Here is a 23,589-nt window from a genome sequence, read left to right as displayed (position 1 = left end):
ATATGTGGGCCCAGTTTTTACGCATTTCGCAGAGCTAAAGACGCCGCCAATGCCCTTGGTTGCAAAGAGAGCTTCAACACGGTGAACGACAGTCGGTGAATTGTATTGGATTGTTTATATTTATGTTAGGATGAGTCTAGTGAAATTCTGTTGCTAGCTGTTTTTCTACTTGATCTCTGTCCTTATCTAGTTTTCTCTACTGAGCTGCATCTGTTTCCCAGAAGCTTGATTGGTTGCTCTGATTCACGGTTCAAATAAGGGAGATTTATTTAAGATAGAAAATGAACAACAGGTATCAGAGGATCCCACGTGACCTGGAAAAGTCTAAACTCAATTGGAGAGCGCTAGCCTGTTTGGACAATCGGTTGTCAAGCGAATATATTGATGAACCACAAAAAGTTGCTCACAGAATTCAAGTTGGACACTTTGAATTAGATGTTGTCTCATCAACTTTTCTTCGTGGTGAGTATGAAAGTTCTCTTCTCTCCTTTAATTTTGAGGAAGTAAAGAATTTACCTTCCGTAAACTCTTTTGCGCCTCTTGGCGTTCTTTCTCGGTTGGATTTTGCAGAGAACATTAGTCTTCCTGGTCTAACTGGTCTTCTCTCAGAGATCAATGAGTCTGAGGTCATCGAAAATTTTAATGATTTTTCGCTAATTCAGAGCCAGCGGCTAAAGAAACTATGGCTTATGCTTGGTCCAATTTCTTTTATAAACTCTTCGTGTAAGCCCAATGCAAAATATGTACGCCTGAATTCTTGTTTAATGACTTGTGTTTCAACTCGAAAAATTAAAGCTGGTGATGAAATAACTGTTTTATACGATCGTCACGCTTTCGGCGAGTTCAATGTTGATTGCTTATGTCCCTTTAAGAATTCTCACGGACCACCTTTTGTAGATAGACTTGTAAGAACTTCGTCCTTAGTTTTACCATCTGAAAAGACGCAAATTGATATTGCACAAGATACACCAACGCGAAGTGTAGTCGTTGAGGCCAGCGTTCGGCCAAAGTTCTCTAGACCGTTTGTTTCTCAATATGATTATTGCAGTAGAGCACCCCGGAGTTTGCTTTCTACCTACACTGATACAAATTGTTCCTGTTCAAGGTCCCATGCAGGGGATTTGAGTATTGATAGTGATGACAATGATCTCTTTCTGAATTACAATGTATGGGCCTTACTTGAATAACAGCCAAGTTGGTGTTGCTGATCACTCTGTGGTTTCTGCAGAATCGTTCTCCCCTCTTTCTCCTGCGCCTGCTGACAAAACTCCAATAGAGAATTTTAATCCTCCCACTGCTTCAACTCCTTATAATTTAACTCCTCTAATAAATGTTCGACAAGACGATGATCATGTTATAGAGGATAATGCTATTGCTGATGTTGACACTGTTTTCCAGCCAATGTTGTTTAGTGGCTCCGACGTAAAGGTTGAAAATTTTTTGAAACAGTACCAGTTACTTTGTGATACTCATAAAATGTCTGATATTGCGAGAAAAGATGTGCTTAAGTTGTTTGAGTCTGTACTACCGAAACCTAATAACCTGTTCCTAGGTTGCGTGGAACATTTAATGCCTTTGACTACTCAAGTTGCGCTTAAGTCAAATTGCTCAACTCTTGTCCTAATTGATTGTGTTTTTCAGCTTTCACAGGTTCTTCGCCGGAATAAAAAGTCTGTATTGAAATCTTGGTCTCTAAGTTGCTCCTGGGCTCAACCATTAGATTGTTTCATTCATGGTGAGATTCAACTTGTTTGCAATATTGACGGGGCAAAAGTGTTCCGTTCTAAGTCAACATCAATTTGGCCAGTTTGGATTCAAGTCTATAATCTTCCTCCAATTCTCAGGTCTAGTTTTTCTAATATCGTTTTGCTAAGTTTGTGGCACGGACAGTCGAAGCCAGATTTTTCCGAACTGCTAATCAAATTGACTGCTGAACTGGATATGTTAATAAACAAAAGTGTAAATGTACCCGAAATCGGGCGAGTTTTTTTCCGACTTCGCTCTCTTGTTTGTGATATGCCCGCTAGGGCGGCAATGCTTTGTATGACACAGTTTAATGGTTATTATGGCTGTCCCCACTGTTTCATGCGTGGCGTTAGCCATCAGAGGAGAATGCTTTATCCCTGCTCAGCTTCTTTTGTTCTAAGAGAAAATCGGAAATTTCAGCAAATTGGATAACTATCAGAGCATAAAAACCGTGCTTTACTTGGTATTAAACGAAAATCTCCTTTGTGCAATATTTTAAGTTTTCCTTGGGATGCTCCAATAGATCCGATGCACCAAGTTTTTCTTGGAACGGCCAAAATTTTAAGTAAGTCTCTACTTGGGGTTTTAAAGGGAAATGAGGTTCAAAGTATGAGTCTGTTAATTGAAAAGTGCAAGGTTCCGTCGGAGTTCATGCACAAAAGCAAGCGCGTTTCAGAACTTAATTTTTGGAAGGCATCTGATTACAAACTTTTTTTCTTCCATACTGGTCCCCTGGTGTTTTCTACTTTTAATTTACAAACGACAGCTCAAAAAGTTTTTGAGAGTTTTCTCACCCTATCAACGGCTATTCGCTTGCTCTATGATAATTTTACAACTCCTGAAATGATCGATTCTGCTGACGCTTTGATAAACATTTTTTTCTCAAACTTTGAGGAGATATACGGCGTTATCTCAATGTCTTTCAACTTTCACTCGATGCGACACTTAGTAGAGCAAGTTCGAAGAGTAGGCCCTCTTTGGTGTTTTACTGCTTTTTCATTTGAATCTTGTCATTATCAATTAATGTCAGCATTATCTGGTTCCGTTAAAACATGCCAACATATGGTTGAGCGTTTTGTGAAACATAAAGTTGCTTTTGAGCAGGAGCATAAGCACTCAAGTTCACATGTCTCAGGAGAACGTGATAATTACCGTCTCTTCACTAAGGTTTCGGCCGATTGTTTGCTCTTTTGCTCTGAAATGGGTGAAATAGCCTTTTACGGTAGATATAAAAATGATTGCGGTAAGTTATTTGCTTCACGTTCTTATAGTAAGTTATCTGAAAACTTGAGTGAATGTATCGTGCAGTTGTGTGACGGTCATTTCGTACAAATTGAAACCTTTGTTGAAAAAACTAACGGTTTTACCGCTATTGTTAGGCATTTTCATTTCTGTGAAAATTTGTTATCTTCAGAGTCTACCGATTGGTTCTTGTTTAAGCTAAAAGAATTGGGAGGACTTCAGGAGCTCGATGTAAAAACGTTAATGTTTAAGTGTGTGGTTCTTGTAGACAGCCATAATGATATAAGAGTTAGTGTAATGAGAGAAGGTTTTGATCACAATTAGTTAACTTTGCCACCATTTCCTTCCGTTTCGTGCAACTTTTAATTTTTAAATACTACATCTGAATGAGACTTTGACTTAATATTATTTGCTTTTTTCAGCTATCCTAAAATTCTCATCATTGGGGACTCTAACTTGGTTCGCATTCGTCAGCGAATTGTTGCGGATGCATCGCTTTCGAAGTTCAACATTGAAATTGCTGACCGCAAAGGCTTCCGAGCGTCATTCTTAGGCGACGAGCATTTCCAAAGATTGAAAAATGACGGTTTTAGTCATTGCATTCTCTTCTGCGGAAACAATGATGTTTCGGTTCATCCCCGCAACAAATTTCCAACCCAAACTCCGCAAGAAACTGCCCAGCTGCTACTTAAATTTCATGATAAAGTCAACGATAACTTCATTCGGTGCGCAGTGATAGGTCTCATCCAAAGACAGGATGCACATAAGGATATTGTGAGGGAAACTAATCAATTGTTGCAAAAAAGGTTGATGATTATTGAGAATGGAATTACTGTCTGGTCTCATTACGTTGGTCCTCGAGAACTGCATCCTGTTCATTTCCTTGAAGATGACCCTGCCCACTTGACTACTCTTGGTGAAATTAATGCCGTTGCTTTGATGAGAAGAGTAATAAAAGAGCATTTCAAGTTGAAGTAGACTACTAAACTTTTGGATACTGTTCTGCTTTTGAGTTTTTAAATTTCATTTCTTCTACAGATTACAAATGAATACACAAATTAATTTTCTAATTTCAAAGTTAATCTTTGAAATGGGCCAAACACTGTAAAATCGAAAATTTTGCTCCAAAGCAGACAGTTTTCCTAAGATATGTTGCTGACAAAACTTTCGCTACTTAGCACGCTTTACTCAAAACTGCTTTCTCCGCTTGTGTACGTACTTGCTGGTATCAAAGTTAATGAATTAATTGCTCTCAGAAAACGGACACTTCATTAACTGTTCTTACATTTATTGTTTGCTTTTTAGTTTTTCAAATACAATAACCCTGAGAGCAGTTAAAGAGAATTAATTTTGATTTTAAAGCTCAATTTACTTTGGTGATTTTGGAAAGCTCAGTTCAATAAAAGTAGGTAAATTGTCAGAAGTGTTGAGATCGTTAGTGAGATTAATTTGGCTTTGGACTGCTTTGCTTTAGTATGTTTATAGAGTTAGATTTGTGTGGTGAATTGAAGTGAGCTTTCAATTTGAAACTATTGCAACAATTTCATTTCAACTAAGCATAAGTAACCAAGTTGAACAATTGAACTCAAGAATACATATAACCTAGTTATTACCTAGCATCAATAGTACATTTTACCCAGCATTAAAAAATAATGCCGGAGTCTTTGGCACAACTCTTGACACGCTCGAAATAGAACGACTATTTGAATTTTGTTGGCGCTACTCCTGTACGCCTGATGTAATACTGAAAATTAAGATTGGTTTTCTTGGCGCTACTCGTGTACGCCTGACTCAAGAAATACGTAAATTCTTGTTTTGGCGCTACTCCTGTACGCCTGATCTAGTACCGAATGTTCAGACCGTTTTCCTTGGCACTTTTCTTGTACGCCTGATTAACAAACTAAGCAAAAATTTACTGGCGCTACTCCTGTACGACTGATTTAAAACCAGCCAACAGTCTGTTGATAGAATGTAGTGGAGCTACTGTACGCCAGTAGACTTGTCTATACATAGAAATTAATATCGGATTCGTCGGCGCTCTTGACACGCTCGCTAAAAAATTACGAAAGACTATTTTGGCTTTTGATGGCGCTAATCATGTACGCCTGATCTAACACTGAAAATTAAAATTGGTTCTCCTGGCGCTACTCTTTTACGCCTAGGCGTACAAAAGTACCGTCAAGAGAACCAATTTTAATTTTCAGTGTTAGATCAGGCGTACAGGATTAGCGCCATCAAAAGTCAGAATAGTCTTTCGTAATTTTTTAGTGAGCGTGTCAAGAGCGCCGACGAATCCGATATTAATTTCTATGTATAGACAAGTCTACTGGCGTACAGTAGCTCCACAACATTCTATCAACAGATTGTTTGCTGGTTTTAAATCAGGCTCACAGGATTAGCGCCAGTAAATTTTTGCTTAGTTTGTTAACCAGGCGTACAAGAGAAGCGCAAAGGAAAACAGTCTTAACTTTCGGTACTAGATCAGGCGTACAGGAGTAGCGCCAAAATAAGAAATTACTTTGTTCTTGAGTCAGCTGACTCAAAAGCTAAGTAATTTCTTGTTTTGGCGCTACTCCTGTACGCCTGATCTAACACTGAAAATTAAAATTTGTTCTCTTGGCGCTACTCTTGTACGCCTGACTCAAGAACTAAGCCGTTTCTTGTTTTGGCGCTACTACTGTACGCCTGATCTAGTACCAAATGTTAAGACCGTTTTCCTTGGCGCTTCTCTTGTACGCCTGATTAACAAACCAAGCAAAATTTTGCTGGCGCTGCTCTTGTACGCCTGATTTAAAACCAGCCAACAGTCTGTTGATAGAATGTAATTGAGCTACTGTACGCCAGTAGGCTTGTCTATACATAGAAATTAATATCGGATTCGTCGGCACTCTTGACACGCTCGCTAAAAAATTACGGAAGACCATTTTTACTTTTGACGGCGCTACTCCTGTACGCCTGATCTAACACTGAATATTAGAATTGGTTCTCTTGGCGCTACTGTTGTACGCCTGACTCAAAAACTAAGCCGTTTCTTCTTTTGGCGCTACTCCTGTACGCCTGATCTAGTACCAAATGTTAAGACCGTTTTCCTTGGCGCTTCTCTTGTACGCCTGATTAACAAACTAAGCAAAATTTTGCTGGCGCTGCTCTTGTACGCCTGATCTAAAACCAGCCAACAGTCTGTTGATAGAATGTAGTTGAGCTACTGTACGCCAGTAGGCTTGTCTATACATAGAAATTAATATCGGATTCGTCGGCACTCTTGACACGCTCGCTAAAAAATTACGGAAGACCATTTTTACTTTTGACGGCGCTACTCCTGTACGCCTGATCTAACACTGAATATTAGAATTGGTTCTCTTGGCGCTACTGTTGTACGCCTGACTCAAAAACTAAGCCGTTTCTTGTTGTGGCGCTACTCCTGTACGCCTGATCTAGTACCAAATGTTAAGACCGTTTTCCTTGGCGCTTCTCTTGTACGCCTGATTAACAAACTAAGCAAAATTTTGCTGGCGCTGCTCTTGTACGCCTGATTTAAAACCAGCCAACAGTCTGTTGATAGAATGTAGTTGAGCTACTGTACGCCAGTAGGCTTGTCTATACATAGAAATTAATATCGGATTCGTCGGCACTCTTGACACGCTCGCTAAAAAATTACGGAAGACCATTTTTACTTTTGACGGCGCTACTCCTGTACGCCTGATCTAACACTGCATATTAGAATTGGTTCTCTTGGCGCTACTGTTGTACGCCTGACTCAAAAACTAAGCCGTTTCTTGTTTTGGCGCTACTCCTGTACGCCTGATCTAGTACCAAATGTTAAGACCGTTTTTCTTGGCGCTTCTCTTGTACGCCTGATTAACAAACTAAGCAAAATTTTGCTGGCGCTGCTCTTGTACGCCTGATTTAAAACCAGCCAACAGTCTGTTGATAGAATGTAGTTGAGCTACTGTACGCCAGTAGGCTTGTCTATACATAGAAATTATTATCGGATTCGTCGGCACTCTTGACACGCTCGCTAAAAAATTACGGAAGACCATTTTTACTTTTGACGGCGCTACTCCTGTACGCCTGATCTAACACTGAATATTAGAATTGGTTCTCTTGGCGCTACTGTTGTACGCCTGACTCAAAAACTAAGCCGTTTCTTGTTTTGGCGCTACTCCTGTACGCCTGATCTAGTACCAAATGTTAAGACCGTTTTCCTTGGCGCTTCTCTTGTACGCCTGATTAACAAACTAAGCAAAATTTTGCTGGCGCTGCTCTTGTACGCTTGATTTAAAACCAGCCAACAGTCTGTTGATAGAATTAGTGAAGCAATAATAGAGAAAATTTATTATTGTATGAAACTAGATGCTGCTGTTAGCAATTTTTCAGCTCAGAATAAGCCTATCAGCTCAGTCCAACAACATACCTGGAACTGGGCCAACAATCAAGACATTGGCTGGAAAACTATCCATACGGCGAAATGTAAGTTAATGGTTGTATGCTGTAAAAGGGCTAGAACTTCTTTTACATCTGTTTTTCGTAATTCGTGCAAAGTAAGATTTCCGGTTTGTCGGAATTTAGTGCAGTTGATGGTTCAATTTTTTATCTTGCGGCCCCTGTGTCAATGATTGTTCTTGGAGTAGATGGCTTCTGCACTGGAATTATTAACTTTGTTTAAAAGTAGCAAAATTGCTTCGGAATATGCAGTTTTTTTCTATCGGCACTACTCATGTATGCCTGAATCAGTAATTTTCCACCGCTTCAATTTCAGGAGAACAAATCTCGGTGAAGAAGCAAGTAACAGCTGGAAACAACTGACTTTGAATGTGACAAACAAAAACTTTGGTCTCACTCCAACTTCTTTGATGTTTCAAACTACTTTGATGTCTAATTGATTCAAATTACGTTAATTATTAAATGATTACTAAAACCTTTATTTTGGTTTTAATTGAGTTCAAATTTACTTTGACTCCTTGAAGTTTTTGTTTTGACAGGAACCGAGGAATTAAAAAATCTGAAAATAAAATTTAAAAATTGGTTTTGATAGGAACTGAAAGATCTTTGAGGTTCTTTCATGTGTGCTATATCTAAAATTTGAGAGACTGAAAGGATTCGGTTTAGTTCCGATAAAACGGAATTTTTATCGCGGAATGAATAATAATTTGCCGGCTATGTTAAAAAGAATTTTTATCGTGTAAGATCTTATAAGAGGAATTTTTATCGTGCAAGATCTTATAAGAGGAATTTTTATCGTGTAAGATCTTATAAGAGGAATTTTTATCGTGTAAGATTTAATAAGAGGAATTTTTATCGTGTAAGATCTTATAAGAAGAATTTTTATCGTGTAAGATCTTATAAGAAGAATTTATATCGTGTAAGATCTTAATAAGAGGAATTTTTATCGTGTAAGATCTTATAAGAGGAATTTTTATCGTGTAAGCTCTTATAAGAGGAATTTTTATCGTGTAAGATCTTATAAGAAGAATTTTTATCGTGTAAGATCTTATAAGAAGAATTTTTATCGTGTAAGATCTTATAAGAAGAATTTTTATCGTGTAAGATCTTATAAGAAGAATTTTTATCGTGTAAGATCTTATAAGAAGAATTTTTATCGTGTAAGATCTTATAAGAGGAATTTTTATCGTGTAAGATCTTATAAGAGGAATTTTTATCGTGTAAGATCTTATAAGAGGAATTTTTATCGTGTAAGATCTTATAAGAGGAATTTTTATCGTATAAGATCTGATAAACGTCTTATAAGATCTTATAAGAAGATGCATCCCCTTACAGGCTATTAGCAAGATGGTTTTGTCAGAAATTTGTCAGATCTTACACGATAAAAATTCCACAATCACTGGGGCAGTATCATTGCAGTAAAATTTAATCAGTATAATCACAATGAGTCCAAAATTCAAATTTGGTATCATATCGATATATTATGTGCTAAAACAGTACAACAATTCCGCCTTAACAGAGTAGAATATTTCTGCGAACGGTTTATTTGTGGATTTCGTCTTCTCTACAATCGAAAAAGATGATAAATTTGGATTTGAACAACTGATTGAAGGCCGCGCCAGAAAAACACAACATATATCGTCTCAGTTCCATTTTCTAGAAATTTTTAGTAGTATTGTAGTTTTATAAATCTGCATAGTTCTGAGCAGTTAAGGTTTTCAAATTATAGCTTAGCATAAACTGACTACCTTTGGACGAACTGCTATCGAGAGAAAGTCCAAGGGTTCGTTTTGGTTGCAACTAGCTTAAGCTTAATTAGGTATCGTATTGGATGATAGCATGTATTGCTCTTTTTGTTCTTTTTCCATTCGTGCAATTTATAATGATAGATTTGTCAAACTACAGGTGCTTATAGGTGCTTGAAACTCTCGATTCATAATTATTTTGCAACCTTTTGCACATTTTTTTAAATACCTTGTCTTAGCAGTGAGTTCAGCGAATATATAAAATGATGCCAAAAGCTCAAACTGGCTGAAGGCGTTATTTTTAGGTTATTCTACTTCGACAGTTTACGAGATTTAAAAGGGCAATATGACCTTTTTTATTGGTGTACAGTTCCAGTTGAACATAGCGTAGCTTTTCTTAATTTTGCCACATTTTTTGCGGTTTATCTACTTCAATTTTCATCACTGTTTTCCAACGATTCAATTTTTTATTCCACTGAAAGTTGAAACCTTTGATTATCCTTTCCACTGGAAAGTTGGAACTTGCAGTACGAAAAAAAATAGTAGCGCTAGCCTCCTTGAATTGTAGTTTATAGAGGCAAAAATGTTTTAAAAAATTGTCTCAAGCAACAAGTTTTATTCTTGATCTACACTGTACATCAATTTTGGTGGTATAATTTCCTTGGTGGATCAAAAGTTTTCCAATGGGTGTAAGCACACTATAATTTTAAAGGTGAAGTGACATCTAAAAAATTCACGCAAGAGGACAAAATGGTTTTCATGAGAGCAAAAATGTCGAAAACCAAATTCAGAAGAAAATTTGTATACAGGAATTTAAAAAGTACTTTGACAAGAAGCGTAAAAACAGGCCAGAATTTTTGACGACGAAATAAATAAAACATAACCGACTAAACGTAGCAAGAATTGCTCTGGAACGACTAGTGGGAGCTCTAATCAATTGCAGCCCGCTTCAGTCGGGCTTCAAATAACCACATTAGAGGTCAATATATACCACTATTAAGATTTAAAGCAAAAAATGGCATGTTTCGGCGCACCTTTCATTTGACTTTTAGTATTAAATTGCCGCCAATTGAGTTCAGCTGCTTGAAATTGTGATTGAGAGAGAATTTTAGATCACGCAAAACGCAAAAAGGCAAAGGCGTAGAAGTCACTCGAAAAGTCAAAAACGGTCAAGCGAAACTTTTTCATAAAGAGACACGCAAAAACTTTTTCTAAACGTTCGAAAAAGTAAACTGCGCATAGTATTTTCAATATATAATGCATTCCAGCTTACAAGAGAAACAAAAAAGGTTATTTTTAGGAGATCTAGTGATTTCAATCCCAGCGGACCACTGTCCATGACTATCGGCTTGTTTGACCGCTGCCAACAATTAGGACAACAAAAAATTAAGACTAGATGTTTTACCTGAGAATGTGATGCCATCATCCTCTGAATATTCATCGCAACTGGCATTCCTTTTAAACATAGTGACCAGAGGCCCAGGTCCCGCCCCACTCACTTTCTTCACTCCGTTTGACAATTTGTGATTATGACCATTGTGGTTGTGTCCATCAGACGATTCTGAAATATTGATTTATTACTCCTCTAGCACAATCTTTTTGTATTTATGAGACGAACAAGGAGAAACAAACAGAACGGAATTACGTTGGGAAGATACAATTTTGTGACAGAACCGAATTATACTTTGATAATTCATGTTGTACGATCATAAGATTTAACGAGATATTTAACTGCCCATGTAATTTTCTATTCCAGATGTTCAACTATTTAATGTGAAACGAACTAGTAAATGATCATAGGAAAGTAACCTTATGCCTGTTTCAACAAATTTATTCAGATTATTTTTAAATCATAATAAACACCGTTAATTTACAGATGTGCATAATTTTTGTATCCATTAATACCACAGTACTACGAGCAAAACTGGTCGTTAACACGAATATTACGTCAACGATCCAATAGTACTGCTCTGCTGCCTGTTGCATCAGCTGTCCAATAACTCTGGCTATTACGTAAACTGTCCAATAATAGATGGTATTAAAGGACAGTTGACGTAATCTTCAGTATCAATGAAGTTGTGTTCGTAGATCAGCTGCGTTAACGTATGCAACACACACTTATAAATTAAGCACATTAGACTACAGCTTTCGACACTAGTAGTCAATGATTTCACGCGGTCTTCAACGTCGTATCAATCCATTAATAACTCGATACTTCGATAAGCAGTAGTCTAATATACACTTAAAACACTCACGTTCACATTTTAAAATGCCGAAAGTCTGCTGTGCCAGAAAAGTTAAAATGCCAGAAGTTGCTAATTAGCCAGAAATTGATTTCCGTTGACTTTCGTCATTTTAAAACGTGCGCGTTTCGTGTTTTAAGCATGGTTAAGTGACTCTGCAGAAGTCACTTCAAAATTCTGACTTAATATCTCGAACCGCTTCGCGGTTCTCGATAAACGCCAGAAGTTCTCAGTGACTTCAACCAGAGTCACTTAACCATTACTTAAAAATATAGTCAACAATACCTGCGGATATCTTTCTGCTGTTTCCATTGCCATTGCTTCCTGCGTGCAGCATTCCACCCTTGTCAAAAGTGGCATCTCCACCGGCGACAGGTGGAACATGGTGGTTATGTCCACTGTGAAGGTACTTGTCCAGATCTTCCACGTTCGGTGTCGGCAAGATGAAGCTTACCTGAACACAACATGGCTGCCGCAAGATTCATGTACAAAGGTACCACTCATAAAGCGATACAATTCTGTGCAGATTTGAAATCCATCAGAACTTTATCTTTAAGCTTTTCAGCCTTTCTTAAAACAATCTAATCATTTTATGGTCGAAGAAAACAACCACCAATACCCGAACAATTACGGAATTTCGGTGTAGTTTACAGCCAGACAGTTTCATATGAGCTCTTAGCCAGATTTCCAGTTCAAGTCGACGACAGTCAGATCACTCTTGGTTGTAGTGACGAAGGTTTCAGACGCATAAAAAATGCCATAGTCATCAAAAAAGAGCAATGGTGAGCAAGGCAGTTCGGAAGAAACCTCAGTTGCCCTAATGCTGTTCGGCTGTGATTACGCAGAAGCCACAAATGTTAATATTCACGGTTCTTGTCCAATTATATGCATCTAAGTATCAGCTGTATGGTGGCACGCATTATAAATTAAATAAACCTTTTGGCAAGCCCAACTTTTCTTGGTTACTTCATTAAATTTATATGCAAGGGGTAACAATTTTCACCAGGGTCACTTTAGGGACTATCAAATTAGAATTATATAACCAAGAGAACGGAGTAAAGGTAATTCATCAAGCAATTTCAAGATAAATCAAAATATTCAGCACCACAGTTATACTGATTACCTGCAACTTGAAATATTTTTGAATTACAAAAGAATTACCAAAAAATTTTGAATTAATTTTCAATTACTAAAAAAATTGAATGAAGAATTTCAGACATCAGCTTTATAAGATTTTGTCAATTAAATCATTAGATCTACGAAACTCATCTACGGATACTTAACGGATGAAGAGGAGTTGTTCTGACATTTGAGGAACTGATCAAATGGTGCAGATGATGAGCGCACATTAAAACTACTCACGTTTTTCCTCTTAGAGAAAAGCAACACCTGAAATAACCAATAATTAAAAAACGCAATCACCTGACACCAATTTACCTTCTTGTGCTGTTGTCGAGAAACATCGAGACAGCAAAAAGGTCAGAAACAGCGATATTCGATAAACCTTTTAGCGTTTATTAGCCAAGTCTTTATAAAAAGGAAACCGAAACGGAAAATTTGATTTTCTTGGATTTCACAGGGCAAATAAAAGTTCACATGTCACATCTTAACATGGCCATTTGAACTTGATATATTATGGATATCTCCACAAATAACATCAAAGGACAAAGATTAAAATACCGGAATGAGCCAAAATAGACAAGAAAAAGTAAGTAACTGTTATGGGAGTAATTTACAGGAAAAAAACTGGAAAATAGACAGAAAACTTCAAACATAACCGACTAACGTCGGACAAATTGGATTCAAACGCCCAGCCAGCGGTTGATTTTGGTGGTAGCCAGAAGGGGTTAAGTGATGCTAGCATTAGGGGAGGTGAGCAGAGCTGGGTTCTCAGGGGGGGGGGGGGGGGGTAGACAGGGTGGGGGAGGGGGTGGACCAAAATGTCAGGTGGAAGAGGGTGGGCGGGGGTTTGAGGGCCGTGTGTGTGTCTGCTGGGGGGGGGGGGGGGGGGTGTAATTGGCGCGCGACTGAAGGGGAAGGATTGGGGGCGGGGTTGACTGATGGATGGGGGTGGGTTGGGTGGGGGGGGGGGGGTTCACTCTAAGAACCGCCTTTCACACAATGAACAAAGGCTAAGAAACCTGATTTAGTAAATTTTCAGTAAAATATAAAATGTGTTTTAAAAATTCCAAACGCAAAAAGAGCAATTTGATCTCTTAGCAAAACTTAATTATATTATTAATTTAATTATCTCTTAGTTAATTATATTAATTGTCCCATTCTACGAAATGAATTTATGAAAAACGAACAACTGTATCCTCTCAGCATTTAACTTTGAATCAGTCCAAGACCGAAGTACTTGCTTTCACGTTAAGTATTTTGTTTCATAAACAAAAAGCCAATTAGAAAAACTACTGAAAGACTCTAGGACCGACTCAAAGTTTAAGAACGATATCAAAGACCTAAAACAGTTTCAAACAAAAGAAAAAAGGCAAAAAAAATAACAAGGCTAAAAATAATCTTAGATCAAAATCAAATAGACAAAAAAGGGTCAAACAAAACATGAGAAGGAATAGATATACTCAATAAAATGCGCTATAAGACTTAAAAAACCTCGGTGAAGGTAAATTAATCCAATAAAAGGCCAAATTACGACTACGTAAACAAAAGCTTCCGAAACGTAGCTCAAGTATTTTTTACTTCCACGGTTTTTTATTTGAGTACACACAACTATCGGTGTTACTCTAAAATCCTACTATAAAGAGTACACAGCGGAACACTCCGGGAAGGGCCCAATTTTAACCTTTACAGACAGGTTCACACCACCAATAAAAAGCTAGAACCAAATTTCATTCCTCTGAAAATTCGAAGTACAACAAACCAATTCCAATCTCAGAGAAGCCAAAAGTATAACTATCAATTTCTATTAAGAACCTGCAACCTGTTAAGATGGTCATCGATAGTAGAACGGAAGACTGCAACATTGCCAACGATAGCTTGTAAAAATCAAAAATTTCAAAGATAAAAATCGCTCAGGTTACACAAAGAGCAGATAAACTCCTTCATTTTCAAATCATAATTCAAAACATTTCATTTTTCAATCAAATATGTACACCAAAAAGACAAGAATCGAGAAGCTAGACCCTTTTTCCAGAATTATTTCAGATCCAGTGCCATTATGCCAGAATTATTCCAGATCCAGTGATATTCCGATTATGTTTAGTTAATTGCCAACTGCGGCCAAGAAAGTCACAAACCGGGAAATATACAAACCGAGAAACAAAAAACGATACAGAACTGTGAAAAACTGTCAAATGTTTGACAAATAAAACCTTAAAGATGCAACCAAAACCAAATTAGGGGTACAGGAAACCATTGCCATATGAGTAACGGCTTCGGTTAGCAAGAAAAGGAAAAATATTTTCGAAAACGTTGAATGAATTTTTTGGTCTCAAAGCATGAAAATATTCCTTTGAATAGTAACGTGGGAGCTTTTAAAAGCTATTTTTACTTTTAGGAAGAAAATAATGCGAAGAATTTTATTAATGTAATTTTTTAAAACAAAATTGATGTTTTCAAATATATACTTAGCTGATTTGAAATATTATATTGATTTGTTAAGTACATTTAATCACCTGGTTAAAATTTTAATTTACTTGTTCCAAAAAAAAGAAAAAAAAGTTATCCTTAAAAGAGAAAAGCAAAAATTAAGAAAAAAATTGTCAAAATCAGACCAAAACAAGCAAGGATGCAACTTGTTTTAATCAACAATCTTATTTTTCAAGCTTTGTTTTCATCTCTATCTTCAAAAAGGTATGAAAAAAACAATTAATCCCTCTTTTTGTTCCGACCCCACTTGTGGGGGGAGGAACTATATACTCAAATGGGTTTTTTTTGTTCAGTCAATTTTGGTCGATCGATATATTCATCGTAGAGAAATGTGAATTGTATCATTAAAAAGCTGGTCCAGCGTAGAATTCAAAAAAGATTTTTTTGATTTTCGTTTTTTTCGAGGAGTAATCGAGGATTGAACTTTTGTGAACACGGGATATTTGTTCACTTTTAGTGTGACTTTTCTTCAAATTAAGATATTTTCTATAAAAATCGTATTTCAAACTTAAATTTCTTGCCAAAAAATGAACCAATTTTGTGTTCCTAATAGACTAAAGGCGATAAAAAACTAGTTCTTGTCTCATAGGGAGTTTCAATATCAAAAAAATTTGAAATCCATTTGAGAGCTCTTTTTTACAAAACTTTTCTACTTTTTTTTTGCATTTTTAAGTCGCCTGGAGACAAGTCACTTTTCATATCAAGGTTCCGTTAATGACCAACCTCCTTTACAGTCAAATGAAGCCAAATGAACAAAAAAAATCGTTTTCAAGGATATGCTCAAGTTTTTTTAAAATTCAAATCGAGATTTCGTAATTTTAAATGAAATTTTGAATTTCTTTTGGAGGTTTTACTAATTTTTCGGAGTCTTATGGCATGGAATCATTGACTAACAGTTCCGTAATTTGTTCCGTAATGAGAGTTAAGTGAACATATCTAGTGCTTTGAGTGGACAGCTAATGGCTGTTAAGACTTTAAAAAAAATTCAAAATTTTTTTCGAACATTAACCAATTAGAAACGTGTTATCGTGAACTGTAAGTCAGTCTCTGTGGTGACAGCAACCTCTTTCTTCCTACTGTAACCAAATTTGATCTAGCAGGCGGTTTTGTCTTCTAATTTTTTTTGTAATATGACTTCAATGACACAAGACTTCAAAAAATTAAAAAATTTTTGTTGGATATTTCCGTATTATTGGTTTTTGAAAATTTGTCACATTATCCTAAGATTGACAGCTCCTATTGGCTTGAAGAAGACGTTCAGTGGATCACAGATAAAATTTTCAGAGAAAAGCTTTTGGTTTCAAATGGTTTCGACCTTTTCTTGCATTTCTCTGCTGACTTTTTGGTTTTTGCCTGATTTTGTTGTTGTTTTTTCATAGTCATAAGACTTGTTGTGATATGTAATTGATTCTCTATGCATGGCAAACATCCCCATACTCCTATTAAAGCATATTTCAGCGTAATTTCTGACTTCTGGTGAAATTTATTGAATTTAATGGCTGTTAAGAATTTAAAAACAATTTTTCAAATTTTTTTTCGAACATTAACAAATCTTAAAATCTCCGTGAACTGTTAGTCAGTCTCAGTATTGACAGAATACACTTGCTTTTTGCCGCAACCAAAAGCACCCAAAAATAATCTGGTTAGCGGTTTTATCTTCTACCTATTAGTTTTAAAACTTCAATGCCACTAGTTTTTTTTTTTTTTTAAATTTTCGGCTACTTTTTCTTATTTTGGGATCTTTTTAAAACTTATCACATTATCCTAACACTGATAGTTCCCATTAGTTTAGGAAAGACGTTCAACGAATCATATATAAAGTTTTCAGAGCAGAATTTATGATTTAAAGTGTTTCGACACTTTCCTCTGGCACTTTTCTACTGAATTTTTAGTAGTTGCCTGTCTTTGTTGTTGTTTTGATCGTCAATAGCTTGTAGTAAGGCCATATTGACAAATTATGATCGGCAAACAAACTTTTTGTTGTCCCATGGAGGCATAACTTAGCGTATTTAGTGGAGTCCGTTTTAAGCTAATGAAATTAATGGCGTTGATACTACGATTTTTCTCAAAAAGTTCGTGGTTCTAATGTATTTGTTCATGTTTGATTTTTTGAAATTATATTGATAAAAAAGGAATCCCGTTGCTGTTGCAAAATGAATTGTACATAGTTACGTTTTTAGTGAACAGTTCAATTTTTAATGCCTTCGAGACTTTTCTCGTTCAACTTTTTTCTTGAAATTGCTGTTTTTGCCTATTTTTGTTCTTTGGGTAGCCGTACATTGCCGACAAGTCTCTTGAACTTGTAATTGAGGGTTGAGTTAATGATATTAACCACCGAATGAGAGAATCAGTTTATAGCCTTTAGTTAATGATATACATTTTCAAACATTTTTCAAAATTTTCAGTTTTTGTCGTTCTTTTCGTCAAATTGTTACTTATTTTCATCAATGAGAGGTCACATCCAATTTCTTGTATTTCAAAAAATACCATATCTACTGATATTATCTGTCACCGATGCTTTCTTTGTTGGACAATATGCGTTCTTATAAACGTTTTTTGAGTCGTCATTTTTTGCGTTTATTTTTCTCTTCTTTCAGAACAATCGCGTAGTAACAGATCCCATTGGTTTACAAATATGGCCCAAATAAACTTATTTAATCTCTCAGTATAATTACTGCAGCTGAATTGAATTATGAAATAAGAATTGAATAGAACTAGAAATAAGAATTGAATTAAAAATACATAATATTCGAATAATAGCTAATGATTTTAATGGTAGCAATAGTTTGTGTTTTCGCAAATCGTTTGAAAATTTTAAAGTTTTTCTTTAGTTCGTTTCTAAGGGTTAGTCTACCCAAAGACAAGACTTGAAATCAAAAGAAGACTAGTCTACCAAAAGAAAGTTGTAATAATTTTTTAGTAATTTATTAGGGATTATTTAGTTAAAAGCTAATGGTTTTTAATACTTTGAAATTTCTTGATTTAAAGAATGTTGATTTATTTCTGAATTTCGCCTCATTGATCGTTCTCTTTGTTGGCCTGTACTATCGTCTCATTAAGAAAACTTTCCATCTGCTGTATAGTAAGGAGAAAGTAAATTTGAGTCAGATCTCATTGGCGCTGTAATAAGGCATGGCATTATGTTACTCAATTAGTAGATAGGTTGTGTAACGATTGTTTCAAACTCAAATATCTGTTTTTGTTATTTCTTCATTTGGTTTGCAATTAGGTCAAAAATGTAGATGAGCTCGGTCGGAACATCATGTGCGAACGCACATTAATGAGCCGCCTTGTCATATCTATTCTTAATCGTTCACTTCAGGGTCTTGTTCGAACTTTCTTAACACCTAACTTCCGCCTAAATTTTTGATCGACCCATCATAAAAAATAAGCAGGATTCCTAAAACCATACAACCACCACGAATCCTCTTTGCTTGTTAAAACCACAATAAGATCAGTAATAGGCTCAACTTTCGTTAGTTAAACTCAACGATCATCAACTCAACAACCCCCCTCCCCCCACAAAAGCAGTTAATTCATGTTAATCGGGCAATAACGTCAATTTTTGGTCCCGGTTAACTAGTACATCGGGTTTGAAGATTATCCGACAGCACAATCTTAATTTATTATATTAAGAATGCGAACTATATTTATAAATATACGATAAAATCTTAAAAGCTCCAACATCTTCTAGGTCTTCGAGCTGAGTTACAAGCGTCTATTTCATTATTGTAACTAACTATACTATCAACCCGACGGAAGGAAGACGTATTCCGTTTTGAGCACTGCTGGCGGAACTCACAAATTCACAACAGATTATACAAGATGTACTTTTATTCAGAATGCATGAATGAAAAGAACTGACCTTCGAAAACCAACAAAAGTCAAAACGAAAAAAAAATTGCATTGGACAATTTATCAGATACTGGTATACATGATTACGATCTGAAACACGTTATAAAATAAAGTTAAGTTGAAAGCGCAACGGCAATTACACCGATTGTTAGTGAATTTCCATTTACAAATTTTGGATCTGTTCTGTCCCCCCCCCCCCCCCCAATGTTTTTTACGCCCCCTCCCCCCAGTTACAACTTTGGTTGTTATATAGCGCTTACACTAGGTCTGCTGGCAGGGTTATGAGTTCCATTTTGATCATTGTAACTTCCTCCCATGCTCTTCTTGTGTATCCTGGAGTTGATCATGTGGTGACTGAGAGCAGTATAGTTCTGCATGTGATGTGTGACCACTTCGTTGATGACGCGACTTGAAGGAATTGCGTGTCTAGGATTGGTGAACTTGATCTGAGCACCGGACACTATTCCTTTGGACCTAAAAACAGTTGCACGAGATACTCCACCACCTTGAACAGGTTTTGTCCAGCTCAAACCAGGAAAAAAGCTAATCCGAATACATCATTAACAAGAGATATGAGAGCGTCATGATTAGAAACTAAAGCACGTCAGGCTAACAGGTCTCAAATGACTGACGGGCGATTGGTAATCGTCAATTTACGTTAAAATATGTCAGCCTCACTGGGTGAGGAAAAGGATGATGCAAAAAAAAACATAAACCTAGGAGAGACAAAGACCGGGGTGTGAGTATAAGATTAGAAGTTTCAAAAATCAAAAACAATTACGACACATTCCACGCTCCATAAAACGGTCGAAATATATTTCTTTTTAAAACTCAAAGATTGAATCTGAAAAAAATCATCCTTGAATTGTCGTTATCAATACGAAGTGGGTACTCCCCAAAAATTGCCCAAAAAATCAGTTATGACAAAAAATTTCCAATTGACCAAGTCATTAATTTATTCCAATTACTGAAACAAGCAGCTCTTTTGTTCAATTGCTAGGTATTGGTGATGTTCCAGGGTCACGTGCAATAATCAAAACTGTCAATTGTCTTGAAAGTTAAGCTTAATGTTGAATGCTATGTACCAATTAAGGTTCAGAAATTGGGGTTTTCCCATTATAGCCCCTCATGAAATTATGGCCCCCCATTATGGTATAATTACCATGATTGGGGGCGGGGGCTATAGAATATCTGACCACTAAGCTGGGGGGGGGGGCTATAATGGGAAATTGTTCTTTTTCATGTAAGTAAAAGAAGATTTGGAACTTATCCGTTTGTGCCCCCCCCAGCTTAGTGGGTGCATTTTGTTTGCAAACTCCAGACGCATCAAATGTTACATAATGATATACTATGTAATGACACGTGCTCTGTAACTGGGGGTGCAAGCGAAATGGGGGGGCATAAGCTTAAACGATCCGAAGATTTGCGAAGCCAACTTATTCTAGAGATCCTTTTCAATCTTTTGCAAAGATACGCAGACAGCTATCAAAAGATGAAAAGCTTAAAATCGATTTCCAAATCAATTATTTTTTCTAGCGTTTTAAAAGCAACAAATAACGGTCTTCAATAGAGCTCGTGGGTGGTAATATATGTTTAGTGGTAATAAATGTTTAGTGGTAATATATGTTTTATGCTTAGTGGTAATATATGTTTTATGACCCCCAGGCGCACATGCATTATTGTTTACATAGTAACGTGCTATATAACAAGACTGATTTGTAACTGGGGGTCATAAAAACACTGGGGAGGGGGGACAGAATAGATCCGAAAAAAATAGTCATAGAGTAAATTGAAATGATACGCAATGATTAAAAAGTCAGAAGCAGAATTTCTCAATCAAAATATGTAGAAACAAGTTGGTGATGGTTTTGTGACTCAAAATGAATGAATATTGAGCCTCAGACATAACACGTTTGACTCAGATAAAGAACCTCAAAATCAGATCCTCATGCAAACTGAGTTTAGACATTGCTCAAAGATTTATGCCATTTTCGCAGTACGAATATTACGAAATAATCATTGGAAAAAAAATTGACGATTGTGAAACCAAAGTTTAAAAAACTCTGACAAGGAAGACAAAGAAAAAGAAACCTCGAATGAATTTAAATTATTGATTTCATTTTTATATTTGAACAAAAACTAGCAAAAACTAACAAAAACTAAGTTCTAAAATACGTAGCAATTGAACAAAAGAGCTGCTTGTTTCAGACATTGGAATTTAAATTGAGACAAATTAATGGCTTTGTCCATTCAAATTTTTTTGTCACAACTGATTCTGTGCGGAATGTTTAGGGAGTACTCACTTTGTATTGTACAAAAAAACTGCTTTGAAATTCTCGCTGTTCCTAAATACAATTTTGTAAATATCCCTCGTGTGGTGTTGTTTTCGTTATTTACTTTTCCTGCGCCCCGGAAAACATCAACTTTGGCAGTAGCTCGTTTACGCCTAATTAGGAAGTTAGCCTCACTGGTTAGATGCGGGGGGGGGTACAAAAAGGGGGAATCAACCTTCCAAAAATTGACCTACAAATCTTGAAATGATACATCGTCAGCAGTTTTGATGAAATATACTTTACAGACTTGTAGAGACCAAGAGCTCAAAAAGAGCACCAGTTCATCCCGTTTTTGAGGCCGAAAAGTCAAACAGTCAAACCTAACACGCAAAAAATTCCTGGAAAAAAACTAACATGGGGCCTGAAATAATATCGCGGGTTACTTAAGACCCATACATCTATTCAATTTGAAATGAAAAGTCGCACTAAAGATTTTAATTTCTGTTAGACATCTGCAGCAAAACAATTTCAGATGCTTAAAATTCTGAAAAAAAACAACTTAGTTCAAGCCAACCAGGAAGTCAAAGTGCAAAAAGTTCTATCAATTAGTCAAATCGTCAAATCAGCAGACGAAAAAATTCATTTCGAAAAAAGTAAAATTATTTCCAAAAACCTTCTCTGGAAAGCGGTCTCCATGGTTGCCCGATGGGTCTCTGCATCTTCCAACATCTTCTGGTTGGGTAGGTTCTGCCGACTGATTGGTCTCATGTCCAGACACGTTTCAGAGAATCCAGGGTAACCTAGTTCTCCGTTTATATGATTCTGTTGTCCTTGCTTTCCCAAATTCTCATCTGAACAACAAAAGAACATAACCTTATATTATTTTAGTTCCTTTTCATCAGTTACCGGTTTTGAAATGGAATAATAGAAATGATAAACTCAATGTACTTTTAACTGCGTCAAACAATTTCTGTCCAAAATATTTAAATTTGTTTGTCTAAAATTTTCAAGTTTTTACTTCCATTTGGAATAAGGTCGATAGAAAACTTTGCCACACTTCATATTAGTAAATATGTTGAACCAAATCAACAGTATTGATACTCACATTTCTCAAACTCCTTCCGCATGTAGTTTGAGAGTGAATTTTGGCTCACAGAGGGAGTGAGAAACACGTTTTGGTGATTTTGCACAAAATTCATTGTCTCCTGCAGGTTTAGCTTCGAAAAGGCACGCATCATGTTCAATTCGGAAGTTTTCGGCTTTTCCCTTAACAAAGCCTTCCTTAAGTAGGTATTGTTGAACCATTCATAATGCACCCGGAGCCAATTTTGCCCCCGACGACCCGACACGTCTTCGATTCCCGACATCACATGGTCCACGACTCTGTCTGCCATGGTCTCGAAGATGTTCAGCTTGGTCGAATTTTGGGTTTTGATTCGGAAAACTTGTACAAGGGGTTTAATAGATATTCCTTGTATGAATACCGTAAAGAACACTACCAAAATAGTGGTCGAAACGAATACACCTTTCACTTCTTCGCCAAAGTGGTCAGCATCTAGTAGAACTGCTAAGCAGAATGCAACACCACCTCTAATTCCTCCGTATGCCATTATAAATTGCTGGCTCTTATTCAGTTTCTCAACTCGGAACTTGTTGGCGATGGCTGTGAGAAGATAGACACCAGAAAATCGGAAAACCAGGCAAGCGAATAAAGCTATAAGAACGAATAGATAATCTAAATGTCTCAGCGCCTCAGACGTTGAGAGACCTAGGAATAGAAAGATGATAGCTTCTGATACGGATGACATCATTTTGAGAAAGTATTTGATTGTGGTGTGACTCTTTTGTGATATGTTTTCTTCTACGTACTGCGCCATAGTTATACCACAAAACACAATCGCTAATATGCCTGAAAAATGGAATATTTCTGCACAGATGTAGGATAAGTAACTAAAAGCGAACACAAAAAGGGGTTCTATGACCCGAACGTGATCTGTGAATTTGGAAACAAAGGCTGTGATAAGACCAAAGATAACTCCAATGAGCGTTCCACCGATTGATACGAAAAAGAAACTGGCAACTCCAGCTAAAATGTCTGTAGCTTGTAAGTTATCGGCTCCGATTTTGGTGAATGATTCCATCATATGATAAATTACGACCGTAACGGCGTCATTGAGCAGGGATTCTCCGAACACCAAGATATGGAGAACTTCGTTCACGTGGATCTCTTCGAATACTGCCAGTACGGCGACTGGGTCCACGGCTGATATGAGGGCAGCGAATGTGAAAATGGGTAACATTCCCAGTTCGTTTTCAAAGAAGCCCCAGGAGTCACAACCCCACAGGAGAAGACCAATCAGGGCTGTGTTCCAAATGGTTCCTGAAGCAAGTTCAATTCATGTTATAAAAAAACCTAGACCTAGTATTCTCAAA

At 36.7% G+C, this 23,589-nt stretch overlaps 1 protein-coding gene across 4 annotated transcripts in view; it reads right to left on the bottom strand.

The window, feature by feature from the left end:
* Window positions 1–23,589, bottom strand: part of LOC142337488 (putative Na(+)/H(+) antiporter nhx-9) — an 80,124-nt gene that overhangs the window by 43,231 nt on the left and 13,304 nt on the right. For 3 of the 4 annotated variants that reach the window (XM_075386744.1, XM_075386745.1, XM_075386747.1), the window contains exons 3-8: window positions 22,262–23,536; window positions 21,830–22,007; window positions 19,144–19,357; window positions 12,782–12,808; window positions 11,705–11,873; window positions 10,582–10,737 (exon numbers count right to left, since the gene is read on the bottom strand). In XM_075386744.1, coding sequence (XP_075242859.1) covers window positions 10,582–10,737; window positions 11,705–11,873; window positions 12,782–12,808; window positions 19,144–19,357; window positions 21,830–22,007; window positions 22,262–23,536 — 2,019 coding nt within the window. The remainder of the gene's footprint in view (window positions 1–10,581; window positions 10,738–11,704; window positions 11,874–12,781; window positions 12,809–19,143; window positions 19,358–21,829; window positions 22,008–22,261; window positions 23,537–23,589) is intronic. The other variant, XM_075386746.1, reaches the window with a different exon arrangement.

Source organism: Convolutriloba macropyga, chromosome 4, assembly GCF_964194025.1.
Source record: "Convolutriloba macropyga chromosome 4, txConMacr16.3, whole genome shotgun sequence".
NCBI lineage: Eukaryota > Metazoa > Xenacoelomorpha > Acoela > Convolutidae > Convolutriloba > Convolutriloba macropyga.
Note: the sequence above shows the minus strand (reverse complement) of the source record. Positions and strands in the feature narration are given on the sequence as shown.